Source organism: Carettochelys insculpta, chromosome 27 (assembly GCF_033958435.1).
Source record: "Carettochelys insculpta isolate YL-2023 chromosome 27, ASM3395843v1, whole genome shotgun sequence".
In the NCBI taxonomy this organism is placed as follows: Eukaryota; Metazoa; Chordata; order Testudines; family Carettochelyidae; genus Carettochelys; species Carettochelys insculpta.
Genome location: NC_134163.1, coordinates 9,813,134 through 9,825,373, shown reverse-complemented (window position 1 = coordinate 9,825,373; position 12,240 = coordinate 9,813,134). Strand labels below are relative to the sequence as shown.

The window sequence follows — 12,240 nt, the reverse complement described above, 5'->3', positions numbered from 1 at the left end:
CTAGCAAACGTTGTTCTTGAAACAGAATCCCATGGTCAAAGACACCACATCCCTCTCTCCGACGCCACCTGCGCAACCATGCATTTACTTCCATGATTTGAGGATCTCTACCTGGACCCTGGATCTCTACCTTTCGTCAATAGGGAGGATGGATGAGAATACCACTTGTGCTCCATATTCTTTGATCTTCCTTCCCAGAGTTACATAATCCTCAGCGATCTGCCCAAGGCTGTTCTTTGCTGCATCGTTGGTTCCTACATGGAGAAGTAGGAAGGGGTAATATAATCCGCAGGTTTGAGGATTTCTGGAAGTCTCTCTGTCACATCCTGGATTCTAGCTCCTGGTGAGCAGCAAACTTCCCAAGATTCCTGGTCTTCATGGCAGATGGAAGACTCAGTCCCTCTTAGGAGGGAGTCCCCGACCACCACCACCACTCATCTTCTTCTCTTGGAGGTGGTGGTCATAGAACTGCCATCCCTAGGACTATTCATCCTCTGCCTTCCAGCCAGTGGGGTCTTCTTGTGATCTGTTCTCTGAGAGGTCTCTTTCACAGCATTCTCCACTCTATCACCCATGCACAGAGCTTAAAAGTGGTTGCTTACCTTTACAGGAATTGGAGGTAACTGAACTGGCTTTCAACTCCTCGAGATTACGTGCTTCCAGTTTACGTCCTCAGTTTCTACTGCCCTCATCAGTTGCTCAACCTGCTGTGCCTACAGTACTAAATGATGCCTTCTATCAAGGAAGTCTTCACCTTCTCTGATGGACCGAAGGGTTGATATTTGTACCTCGAGTCCTCTAACCTTTTCTTCCAAGATGGCGACCAGCTTGCACTTGGTACATACGAAATCCCTTCTACCTTCCAGTTGGAAAACAAACATAGCACGTGCATTGCAGGTCACAACAGCTGCCTTGTCCGTAGACTTGTCACTATCCATTTTTTTCCCCTTTCTTCAGAGAATTCGTGCAGACGATATTAGAGCTGACTTGAAGGGCAAAAGAGAAACAAAACTATTTAAAAAAAAATCAAATAATAATATGGGGCTCTCCCCAAAGCAAACGCCCAGGCAAACTCCCCTGCTAATAGCCCCGACTCCTGCTGGTTGCTAGCCTCTGGCTTGTGAAACCTTCTTTCCTTTGGTCCCTCCTACCCCTGGTGAGTCACGGGGGAGGGGGCTCACACACACAGACAGAGTAACTGAAATTCAAATTCACACAGACAATCAGCCTAGCCAACTGAAATTCAAATTCAAACAACTAGCCTAGCAATCAAACTCACCCACAAGTAACTGAGATCAGTCAGTAACTGGAATTCAAATTCAAACCACCAAACAGCCCAGGAAACAAACACACCCAATAGCTCTCACCTGATTCAGTGGCATTCACCTTCTCTCCAAGGCAAACTCCACTGTTAGCAGCCCCCTGTTTGCAGCTCCCAGCTGATCACACTTCCACTAGTCGCTAGACTTGGTCACATCAGAACTGATGTTCTAGCAACCCACTAACAGTCCCAAATCATCCAGTCCTCCCCCAACGGATCTGAATGTTCCCTCCCCCACCCTCCCACAAGCCAGTTCTCTATTTTTTTTGTAACTCCTCTCTCACAAGCTCCATACTGTAAGTGAAGACTGCGTGAGGAACACGTAGGGAGGGCTTACATTTCCCATCAAGGCATGTTGCAGAGATCAGGACCTCTGTAGAGTAGTGATATTTCTTTATTGTGGTAAAATGTTTATCTTTAAGAAAGAAAGAAAGACTACTCTGTGCCAGAAATTCTATATTAAATTTAACAAGTCCTCTAAAGGTTCACTCACCACTTGCCCCTTCTCTACAGCTGCTTAACATCCTTTTTTCATGACCGAGAAAGGGTGTAAATAAAATAATCCACTCTAAGAGCAGATATGTAGACAGAGAGACATGTTTGTACAGATGCACCCACAATCTGCCACTGAAGACATTATCCTTCTTCAATAAGGCCATTACCGTTCCTGTAAGAATACAGGAAACATTGCCTCTAGACGTCCCATTACATCTTCATGAATAGAAGAAGCCTTCTGCACCTGTGAGGTGTAAAACCCTGTATAACACACACGTACTAAGGTGGGGTTTTTAGCCCCCTCCCTACTTACCTGATAAATCTGACTGATCTGGGCTGCAATGAACTTGGCCTTACAGATGACTCCATCAGTCCACTGCAGCTGAACCAACTCGCCTTCTGGAGGCGGTCCCATTTGAAGGCAGTCTCTGCTCTAAATATAACATTGTGAAAAAACGTCAGGAAGAAAAACATAAATGGATGGACAACGGGGAGTAAGTTAAACATCTCTGTCATAGTGACTGCCCCGTAACATACTATAACAAGATAAGGTTTTAACACAGTAACAAAGAATGTTACTGCACCATTACAACTGTTCAACAACTCACAAAGCATATGCAGGTTACAATCCATTACTTAAGTATTAAACCAATTGTTTTCTCCAGCTGCTAGTGATAGTATTTTGTAGTTCTAGGGAACTCAAACAATGTCCTCAAAGTATTACAGACCACCGTATGATGTACTACCCTCTATTTATAAGCACAGGTGAATGGGTATTAGTTGTCTGGCCTGCATTATTACAGTAAACTCTGTCTTAACCAGCATTGTATCATCTGGAACTTTCAAATAAGTGGCATTTTAACCACTAGTAAACTTTAGTTATGTTTTCCATGAGTACAGTATAGTGAAAGTACATATAAGCAAATACAGTATAAGTTTACAGTGTACAATACCACTGTTGTTGGTAAATAAAGTACTCTGCATACATTTATTTATTTATTAATCTCCTCTTTTGGAGTTTTTGTTTTTGTTTTGTTTTGATTTTTTATTTTTATCTTTTATTTTTTTAGTGTCATATATTGCTAGGTATACCTCTTTATTATCCAGAATATTTGAATATCCGGCAACCTCCCAGTCCCAGGACTGCTGGAGATGAAAGAGTTTACTGTACATGGCAATTCAGTGGCAGAACTGGGAACAGAACTCAAGAATCTTGTCTCTTAGTAGCCCGCTAATAGATATACAATATTAAAACAACCATTGTGCAGGCTATTTACCCACAAAGGGACTTGGGAGGGAAAAATGAGACACTTCAAAAAACACAATTAGTGAGAAAGACCGAGCAAACTACATTCTCTTACAACAGCAACAGAAACTGACAGAAGAAACAAAAGAAGGGAAACCAAGTAATAAATCAGTAAAGCCATAATTATACGAGGGGATACACGAAGAACACTTTGTGCATTTGCTATCAAGCCAGCAACAGTTTTTAAACCTACTGTAAAATTTCTCATGATATGCTTTGTTGTTCCTTCCCATAAAACAGGCAAAGATGCAGAAACACCCTACAGAGTCTATCTGCAGTTACAGAAGAATATAGAGTTTCTTACAGTAATGCTTTCTGGGTAAACGTTGTCACTGTAAGAACCGTCGTCAAAGTTCACTTCATAGAAGGTTTGTGTTGTCATGCCAATCACTTTACACCTGTAGTAAAGTCCATTGCGGTTCTTCGTAATCACAGTCTGCCCTAGTGATATCTCCCTCCGAATCTGGATCTATGGAACAGAGGAAAGGAATCAATCAGGAATCACAAGAGGCATGAGAGAAAGAGTACATAGGAAGGATTTTAAATAGTAGACACTTACATTGTGATTGGCTGCTTTATGTTTGAAGCAAGTGATAGATACAACATACGGCCAATCATCTGGTTCCATGGGTACTCCTGCGGCATGTGCACAGGTCACATGGAAGGAAGTAGAGCAATGCTCATAGGAGCACTGAATGCAGGCACCGGAAACCTTCTTCATCCGTTTCCGGCAGTACACACATTTCTGAAGTGAAACACAGGTTCACATTATGCAATGCAGACGAAGTCAGCAGCAGCTTTAATCAACATATTTGAGACTGGAGGCAAGAGTTAGACATCCAATTACCAGATATGATACAAAACTCCTTGTTATCAACATTCACCCTAAAGCAGAGCTCAGATGTCTCAACGAGGATCAAGGATGTCTTATGCAGGGCACTGCAGACACAGGAGCTGTCAAATTCCTTCCACTCTACCTGCGCATCCACATGCACTCATTTAGAACCCATCCCGAACCAAAGTACACCCTCCCGCCAAATATAACAAACACCCAGATGCTTGTATATTAGACAGACTTCAAACTCTCTTAGACAAAAAATTAATGGGCACAAAACACGCATAAAAAGACTCCTAATCCACAAACTGGTCAGCCAGCGTTTTAATGGAGTGGGCCATTCTGTTAATGACCTGAAGGTTTGTGTCTTACTGAAGAGGAATTTTCACACTACTTTGGAAAGAGAGGCTGCTGAACTCTCTTTTATATTCAAATTTGATACATTAACATGTGATTTGAACCGGGATAGGAATTTTTTAGGTCCTTATGGGGCGCTCTTTTGCATACTTGACAATTTAATTCTTGACTCCCCCTCTGCTCCTCTACTCTCTGATTTGCTCACCTTGATAATATTTTTTCTGATTTGTCAACCTTGATAACTATTTTCGGTTCTGTGACTTAAATATTGAGTCTGTTCTGGTATGGCTATGATCTGAAGAAGTGGGTCTGTCCCACGAAAGCTCATCACCTAATAAATTATTCTGTTAGTCTTTAAAGTGTTACTGGACTGCTTTTTTGTTTTGATAGTATATAGACTAGCACGGCTTTCTTTCTGTTACTACACAGAGCTATGGTTCACCTGAACAGCAACAAGATGACAACTTAATCTCTTGGGCAGCTGTCAACAACACAATCCATTGGACACACGTTGATCAATGAGGTCCTCACAAGAATATTTTGGGACAATATTCTCTGCAATGTAACAGTCACACTTTAAGGAAAAAACTTCTACTTCCATTATACAATCATAGATTTTTAAATGTAAACCCATCTGAACGCATTTCAGAGCTGCAACTTGACAAGCAAGTTGCTGGAAGAGACTATTTTCAACTTTAGGCCCAACATATGACAACAGTTAAACATCTTATTTTAAAATAGACTTTATTTTTATACACACACACCCACACAGAATACACGATGGTATGGCGTACTGGTCTGACTGGGCATCTATGTATGATTATCTAAAGCTAGAAGTTTTACTCTGAGTTGCTCGTGTCCTTAATTATTTTTTTCTTTTCTTCATTTAAATCATTGCTCTGGGGTTGGGCGTAGAATGATGGATTCAGTATGTGGCTGCCCCAGGCAGAAAGCTCTACCTCTACCCTCTCTCACTGCAGCAGCTTGGGGCCAGGTTAGAAGTACCTCTCCAGGGCTACTGTAGTTCCAGCAGGCACAGCCCGAGGAGGGGTGCGTGACCCTCTGCTGGGGCAGGTCCAGCTTCATCTGTCCCCTCTGCTCCCCGGCCAGAGTGAGGAATGCAGCAAAGTGTGCACTTTCCCCTGGCTCCCTGACGAAGAGGAACGGCCAGATACGTTCCCTTACGAATCGGGGAAATTGTGGGGGAAAGTAATCCCAGCCAGCCACTTTCAGCTGTCTGGTGATTGTCTCTTTTCCGTATGATTTTATGATAGGCAATCCCATTTCGGGCACATCCCATTTTTCTGGCACACCCAAACCCAGACTTGCTTTAAGTCACGAGCAGAAGCTGTAAATCGAATTTGGTGGTCCTAGCTCTTACAGTTTAGGAGGAGTTCTTGAACAAACAGAAAGATGCAGACAGATTCTCAAATATATGGTAGATATATAACTCACTGCTTTATCACTCTTCAGTAAACAAAACCTTCACACTACAATATGTATTTTGAATGCCACAGATGTTACAAAAAATTATAAGGATACTTTAAAGTCCAGCCTCCTCCTCTCCACATTTGGACTATTTCTTGTATTCCTTTCTGTAAAGCCAGCTGCTGTGGTTACTATGAGTCCAATTATGCAGGGATTACAAAGGAAAGCAACGAATAAATATAAAGACTTGTCTACACATGGAGATACTCCAAAATAAATATTCAGGAATAACTGTTATTGTGTGGACATTCTTCCTCCAGAATAAATGTGCCATGATCACACAATCCACTTTGAAAGCTGATCAAACTAAACTGGAATGAGGCACTCTTCTCTGGAATCAGAGCATTATGCACTGGCTATGCAGCCAGCAATACTTTAACCTATTACATATTATTCGTATCATGCCAGAATAAAAAAGTGTCCACAGATGAAATTATTCTTGAGCAATTATTGTATTTTAAATTCACGTAATCTTAATCTAAATGAACTTTCAAGCCCAGATAAGCTTTAAGACGCCTTTGAAACAGCTCTGAAATGGTCTTCCTAAACAAACATGTCCTTGTTTTCAAAGTCCAATATCTCATGTTTCTGCAGAGTTGGCAGTGAGCACTGTTTGCTTGGGAAGCTGAGAAATACCCCTCGCCAATGGTATCAAACACCCACTTCCAACCACAGAGGTTATGTGGAATATCAGACTTTTAGACTGGGATTTCCAAAGTAGCATTCATTTCCATGAGGAACTGTCCTTCTAAGTCCTATCATCCCAGCCTTAGTTCATATAAATGTTTACATCCCAAAAAGCTGTCGCTGCTGGTGGTGGAATCTTGCCCTGTATGGGCTGCAGACTGGAATAACTCAAGGAAGAGGAAATTCCAAATTTTGTGGAGGGAGGTGAGTAGCATTACCCTTTAAAATGAAGACCAGCTGTTTCAAACTGCTCACCTGCATAGAATCTTGGGGAGATGGATTCATGGGCAAGTGATTGTGACAGAGGTATGGGATAAATATTTATCAGAGAAATCATCTCCCCATATCCTATAGGTAGAGATAGGGAACGGTGGTAATTTTTAATCAATTTAAGATTAGTAATATTCTTTTAGGCTAAGCTCAAAATAACATACGTATTTTGCAGTGCGCAAATTGCGTAACTTATTTCAGAGCATCTTATTTCGAACCCAGCTATACTGCACCACAACTCAAAATAAACGCTTATTTCTAGCTTCCCAGAAACTCTCACATAATGAGGACTGCCAGAAACAAACACCACACTCAGAATAGCCCTGCTATTTCGAGCATGGTGTTTGGCCACAAGATTTCTAATTCAGGATACAAATGTACAAGTGTAGCCTTAGCCTTGCTTTGGGCCTCTTCTCTACTTCCTGTTCCCTCTGCTCATCTAAACTTCAGCACCCAGTTTCTTCACAAGAGTCAGTGCCTTCCCTCCCCACTCCCTTCCCTGCCTCATCTGCACTAGGTGCTGTAACAAGGACTGTCCCTGCACCAAAGAGGGAAAGATAGTTCCCCTCCCTACCATAAAGTGAGAAAGGAAGAGAGGAAATCACACTTTCTCCTACATTCTTTCCACTCCCAGGGATACCCAGGTAGATCAGAAACACTCCTATAGTGGATGCAATAAACCAAGTTACTTTCTCATGTTAGTTTCAAAATTGGTGCCCAGTGGGATGAATTTCTCCCTGTGCTTTCACTCTGAATTTCCTAGCTTTTGTTAGTCCAAGCCAGGCCCTCTGCACTGCCTGACTTTAGTTTTTTGTATTTAATAAGCTACACACCCTTATCACTCTGTAAGCCATGCTCAAAAGCTAGATAAGCAACTTAGCAAAGTGCACCACACGAACACAGCACTGAGAGCAGTCAATAGCAACGAGATCTCATTATTAAACTGTCAATAGCTAATTCACTCCCTAGCAGGGACAACCGCTGATATACGAAGTGCTCAATATAGGCTCTCAAGGGAGTATTAACCCTTGAGTGCAGAGTGTCTATTTTTATTGCTGTAAAGCTTGCTTCCAAGCCTGAAGGATTAACATACATCTAATGGCAGCCCAGTGGCAGAGAGACACCCTGTTGTGCAGAGCCACCCCAAAAGGAACAATTAGCCAGATCAAATATGAATCGGGGGACAAAGGAAAATTTCGGTTACAGGAACCTTGAGATGTGAAGCTTGGTGAAAGGAGAGTGTAAGTAGGAAACCTGGAGGTGTAGGATATGAGACTAACAACCCTGTAAGCCTGAGCATGGTGGGGAAGATGCTCTGACAGGTATGAATTAACTGCGAGGAGGTGGGAAGAGAGAGAATGTCTAAGGTATGGGAGAAAAATATTCTGAATAAATGTACACAGAAAAAAAACCAGACCACAGCTGAGAGTAAGGAATGGGCTGTCTACAGCATGATGAACACTACTATTCATTTAGTCCAGTGAGGGATGACAGCTAATTATTCTGAATTTCCACGTCATAAATAATTTACACACACAGGCCTGTAATACACCATTAATCAGAAGCCATGCAAACTGCATTCTTTATAACAATGCAGCATGCTCAAATGAACTGAGAGGTCTATGCTTTCAAGGGGATCCACTATCTTAGCACCTAACACACATTTTCATATCAACTGGACCCTCTTTTCAAACAAGTCAGCCGAAGTCTTCATCCAGCAGCTAGGGAGAATGCTGGCTCCCCTCTCTGCTTTAAAGAGAGATGTCAACAGTATCAAAATGCACTTGGATCAATTGGAAGGATATCTCCTGCCACCTCCCTTCTTCAGCTAAACAAGCCCTTCCCATCATTCTTCACCCTTCTTGCCCTTTCCCTTTCCCTGTTCATGGAAGCCTATTAACCCAGCTCCACACACTCACTTCAACTCAACCACTACTGAAATTTTTCGCCTTGCCTCCTCGGCTGCTCACCTTGATTCCAACGCCCTTCACATTCACCACAAGCCCCATCACACACACTACCTCTAACACACAAAGAAACATGACAATCATCCTGCTTCCTCACCCCATCTCAAAACAACTCCACTGGTTCCCCCAGTTGTATCATGATGCACTTGCCAAAAACCTCAATGGACTTGATCCCTGATATCTCACAAACCAGGTTTCTCTGGACACTCCCTCTGTTTATCTACCTCAGAATTCCTCAGTGCCACTTCATACAATTTTACCATGGCCACAACTTCAAGAGCCTTCTCCCTTCCATACTACCACCCAGAATAAAGCCCCCCTTTATCTCTGACTCTACATCTTATTTCAAATTTTAGCTCAAAATGTAATTCATCTTCCTTTAGTTGTAACGCTTTTGAAAGGAAAGCAGTATTATATATGGCAATACTGCGACCCATTATTGTTTCCAACACTAGTAGGTCTGCATGTATTATATGGCACCACAAGTAGGGAGCCAGTCTTAGCAAGCAGACATTTTAGTAACGTGGGGTAAAGGGGCTAACAGTCAGCCTAACTCTTTCAAAATAGGGTGCCTAACGCCAGGCTTTTCAGGGGGCTGAGCACTGGCAGCTCTTACTGATTTTGGGTTCGGTCCTGCTTAGAGCAGGGGGCTGGGACTCGATTGCTTTGTTAGGTCTCTTCCAGCTCTATTGTTCTATGATTCTATGATAATGGCAGCAGTGGGTGCTTAGAAAAATAGACAGCTAAGTAAGTGTCCTGAGTGCCAATGGGAGGCATCCAAATGTGAAAATTATATACCTCATAAGAACACTGGGTCTGACCAAAGCTCCATCTAGCCCAGTACCCTGTCTTCTGACAGCAGCCAGTACCAGGTGCTTCAGAGTAAATGAACACAACAGGAAATCATCTTGTGATCCCTCCTGTGCTGCCCATTCCCATCCTGGCTAATAGCCATTGATGGACCTATCCTCTATGGATTTATCGAGCTCTTTTTCTAAACCCTGTTAAAGTCCTGGCCTTCACAACATCCTCTGGCAGGGAATTCCACAGGTTGACTGTGCATTGTGTAAAGAAATACAAAGGAAACCACGGGGGACATTTTTGGACCATGCCCTTATGGATGTTCATTCCTGGAATAAAACACACGTCAGAATGACTAACTGTTCATGACCGAAACAGCAGGAATTGCTCCAACAGATTTCAGTGCGGTCCTAGGACGAGAATAATAGGGAGTGCTTCACACTGGGTATGAGTAGTCTGAGGTTTACTGATAGAGCTGTACATGAGACACTCGTAGCTGTTGCTCACACTCTGCTTAGCTTTAGACCATGCTATCATTGTCCCAACACTGCCCTTCACTTGGCCTGCTCTGCCCCAGTAATTTAGCAGATCTGGCAAACCTTAACAGAGAGCTCAAACCCTGTAATGCTTTAGGCATAAAACTCAACTCCTTCCCCCCATACTTCTCCCACATACATGTTAAGAGTATACATCAGCCTCTGTATTGACGCTTCTGAAAACTTGGGCTTTCTTGTTTCTTTACATTATGGCGTGAAAGAAAAAGACTAGTGACGTGGGTGCATATACAAAAGGTATGTTTGGGCTGACCTGGGGATAAAGCAGAGCTGGCTGGGATGCCATCTAAAGGAAGAATGCTATTTTAGTATTCAGTCATCACAAATATTACTTTCTCTGCCCTACACAGCAAAACCCCACAGGTTATCTAAGAAATCCCTATGCTATCCATCTGCTGTAAGTCAAGTTCATTCACACCTAGGAAAGTCATGTTTCTCTTCAGGCCAAAAACTGAGGCAGCTGAGTCCAGTTGTTCTTACTGAGACACTCAGAACAGTTAAGCTAGTACAAAGAGTGCTGTTCTTAAAATGTTCACTGCAGTTAACTGAGGGACATGGGATTTTACTAGGATACTGGATAGGATTATTGAGTAATGCAGGGTACATGTACTGTGTATGAGATTCAGCTCAACGGCCCAAATCAGGATCGTGGACCAATTAAGCCAGGTGTTGTTCAAATACATGCTTCATATGAAGGCTCATTAAATCCAAGATGCACTTGGACACTTGTAAAATGCTCACAGTGGACAGAAACCCATGGAAATGTGTTACTTGATCACGTGGTATCACATCAAAGGCTTCCCAATGCTCACTTTTACTTTCCTGGCACCAGAATTTGTGGTCTCCTCTCCCAGACCCCCAGTACCCATGCCATCCCTCTTCTAAGTATCTTTGCCCTGTAAAGTCTTTCCCTTTAATCCTAGAGTCCTACCAAACAGTCTGGAATTCACTATGAAAAAGTGATGCTGCACAGTGGCATGGCAGTCATGCAGGAGTTAACAGGCTTCCTTGTGAGGGCCCATTAAGCAATACAAGCAACTTCTGTGTAAAAGGATTTTTAATTCATCGTTACAAGTGGTGCTAATGAAGAGGATGCATGCTGGAAATGTCAGACAATCCATAAAGAGCTGGTGCTTCAAGATTTATCACTAGCGTATCACATTGCTCCATCACGCAACCTGAATAATGAATGCATTTTACATTCACATTTGTGTACAAAAGCCATTTGCACAACAGAGGAATAACTCTAGAAGCATATACAGATTCCTCCTAACCTCTCATCCAGGGGCTGGCTGGGCTGCCTATACTAAATAGCAGCGCAGTTAACAAATACATTAGTACTAACTACTGAATACATCAATGCTAATGACATCTTCCCTGAATATATCCCATTCTTACTGTCCAAAACTGACTCCCACACTAAAGAAAAGCAAAAGACACAATTTATCTACCAAATGCATTCATAGCAGTGGGGCATTCAGAACCAGCAGGGAAAACATAGCACCCTTGGCAAAGCCAAGACTCATTGACTTCACGTAATCATTAATCACCTATTAGTAATCCCCTGGGATGAAGCTAGTGCACCCTCCACATAAAGGAACTCAGTTAAATGCCAGTAACTGGAGTTCTAGCCATTCATCTTCTCCAAGTTCCCGCCTTGTAAGGATGACCACAAGGGGGCATTTGTTAATTTCTGCACAATTGATGGACATGGCAAAGACTTCCTGATGGAGAAAACAAAACATTTTAAGGGAAAGCAGACACTCTCAGCCACATCCAAATGGTGCTGCTTCCTGAGGCATTTCTGGTGATAAATAGAACATCCTCCATCCCCTGCAGCCTGAGGCTCCTACACAACTTTACTGTTTTTCTCACTAGTAAGCAAAGATCTGCTATTACACAAGCAATCTTGGGAAGCACCTACCAGCTTCCACCTCTGCTCTGGAATAGCACTGATATCCACAGGATGGCGCTCTAATATGTTCAGGAAACGGGCTTCTGGGACAGCAATAGCACAGATTATATGGATCCACCTGGAAATCAGAGAAATTAGGAGATGCTGTATTTTTAAAGAATATTTGGCACATTTATGGACTGTATAAACTCTGGAGGGCTGTTAACATTTCTCCCAGTTTCCCTTCTATAGTACCTGGACACAT

General features: G+C 42.5%; 1 protein-coding gene across 3 annotated transcripts in view; it reads right to left on the bottom strand.

The window, feature by feature from the left end:
* Positions 1-12,240, bottom strand: part of KDM4B (lysine demethylase 4B) — a 209,693-nt gene that overhangs the window by 11,771 nt on the left and 185,682 nt on the right. For 2 of the 3 annotated variants that reach the window (XM_074978255.1, XM_074978257.1), the window contains 4 exons: positions 12,006-12,114; positions 3,682-3,867; positions 3,427-3,591; positions 2,130-2,249 (listed from right to left, as the gene is read on the bottom strand). In XM_074978255.1, coding sequence (XP_074834356.1) covers positions 2,130-2,249; positions 3,427-3,591; positions 3,682-3,867; positions 12,006-12,114 — 580 coding nt within the window. Of the gene's footprint in view, positions 1-2,129; positions 2,250-3,426; positions 3,592-3,681; positions 3,868-11,121; positions 11,260-12,005; positions 12,115-12,240 lie in introns of those variants that run through there. The other variant, XM_074978256.1, reaches the window with a different exon arrangement.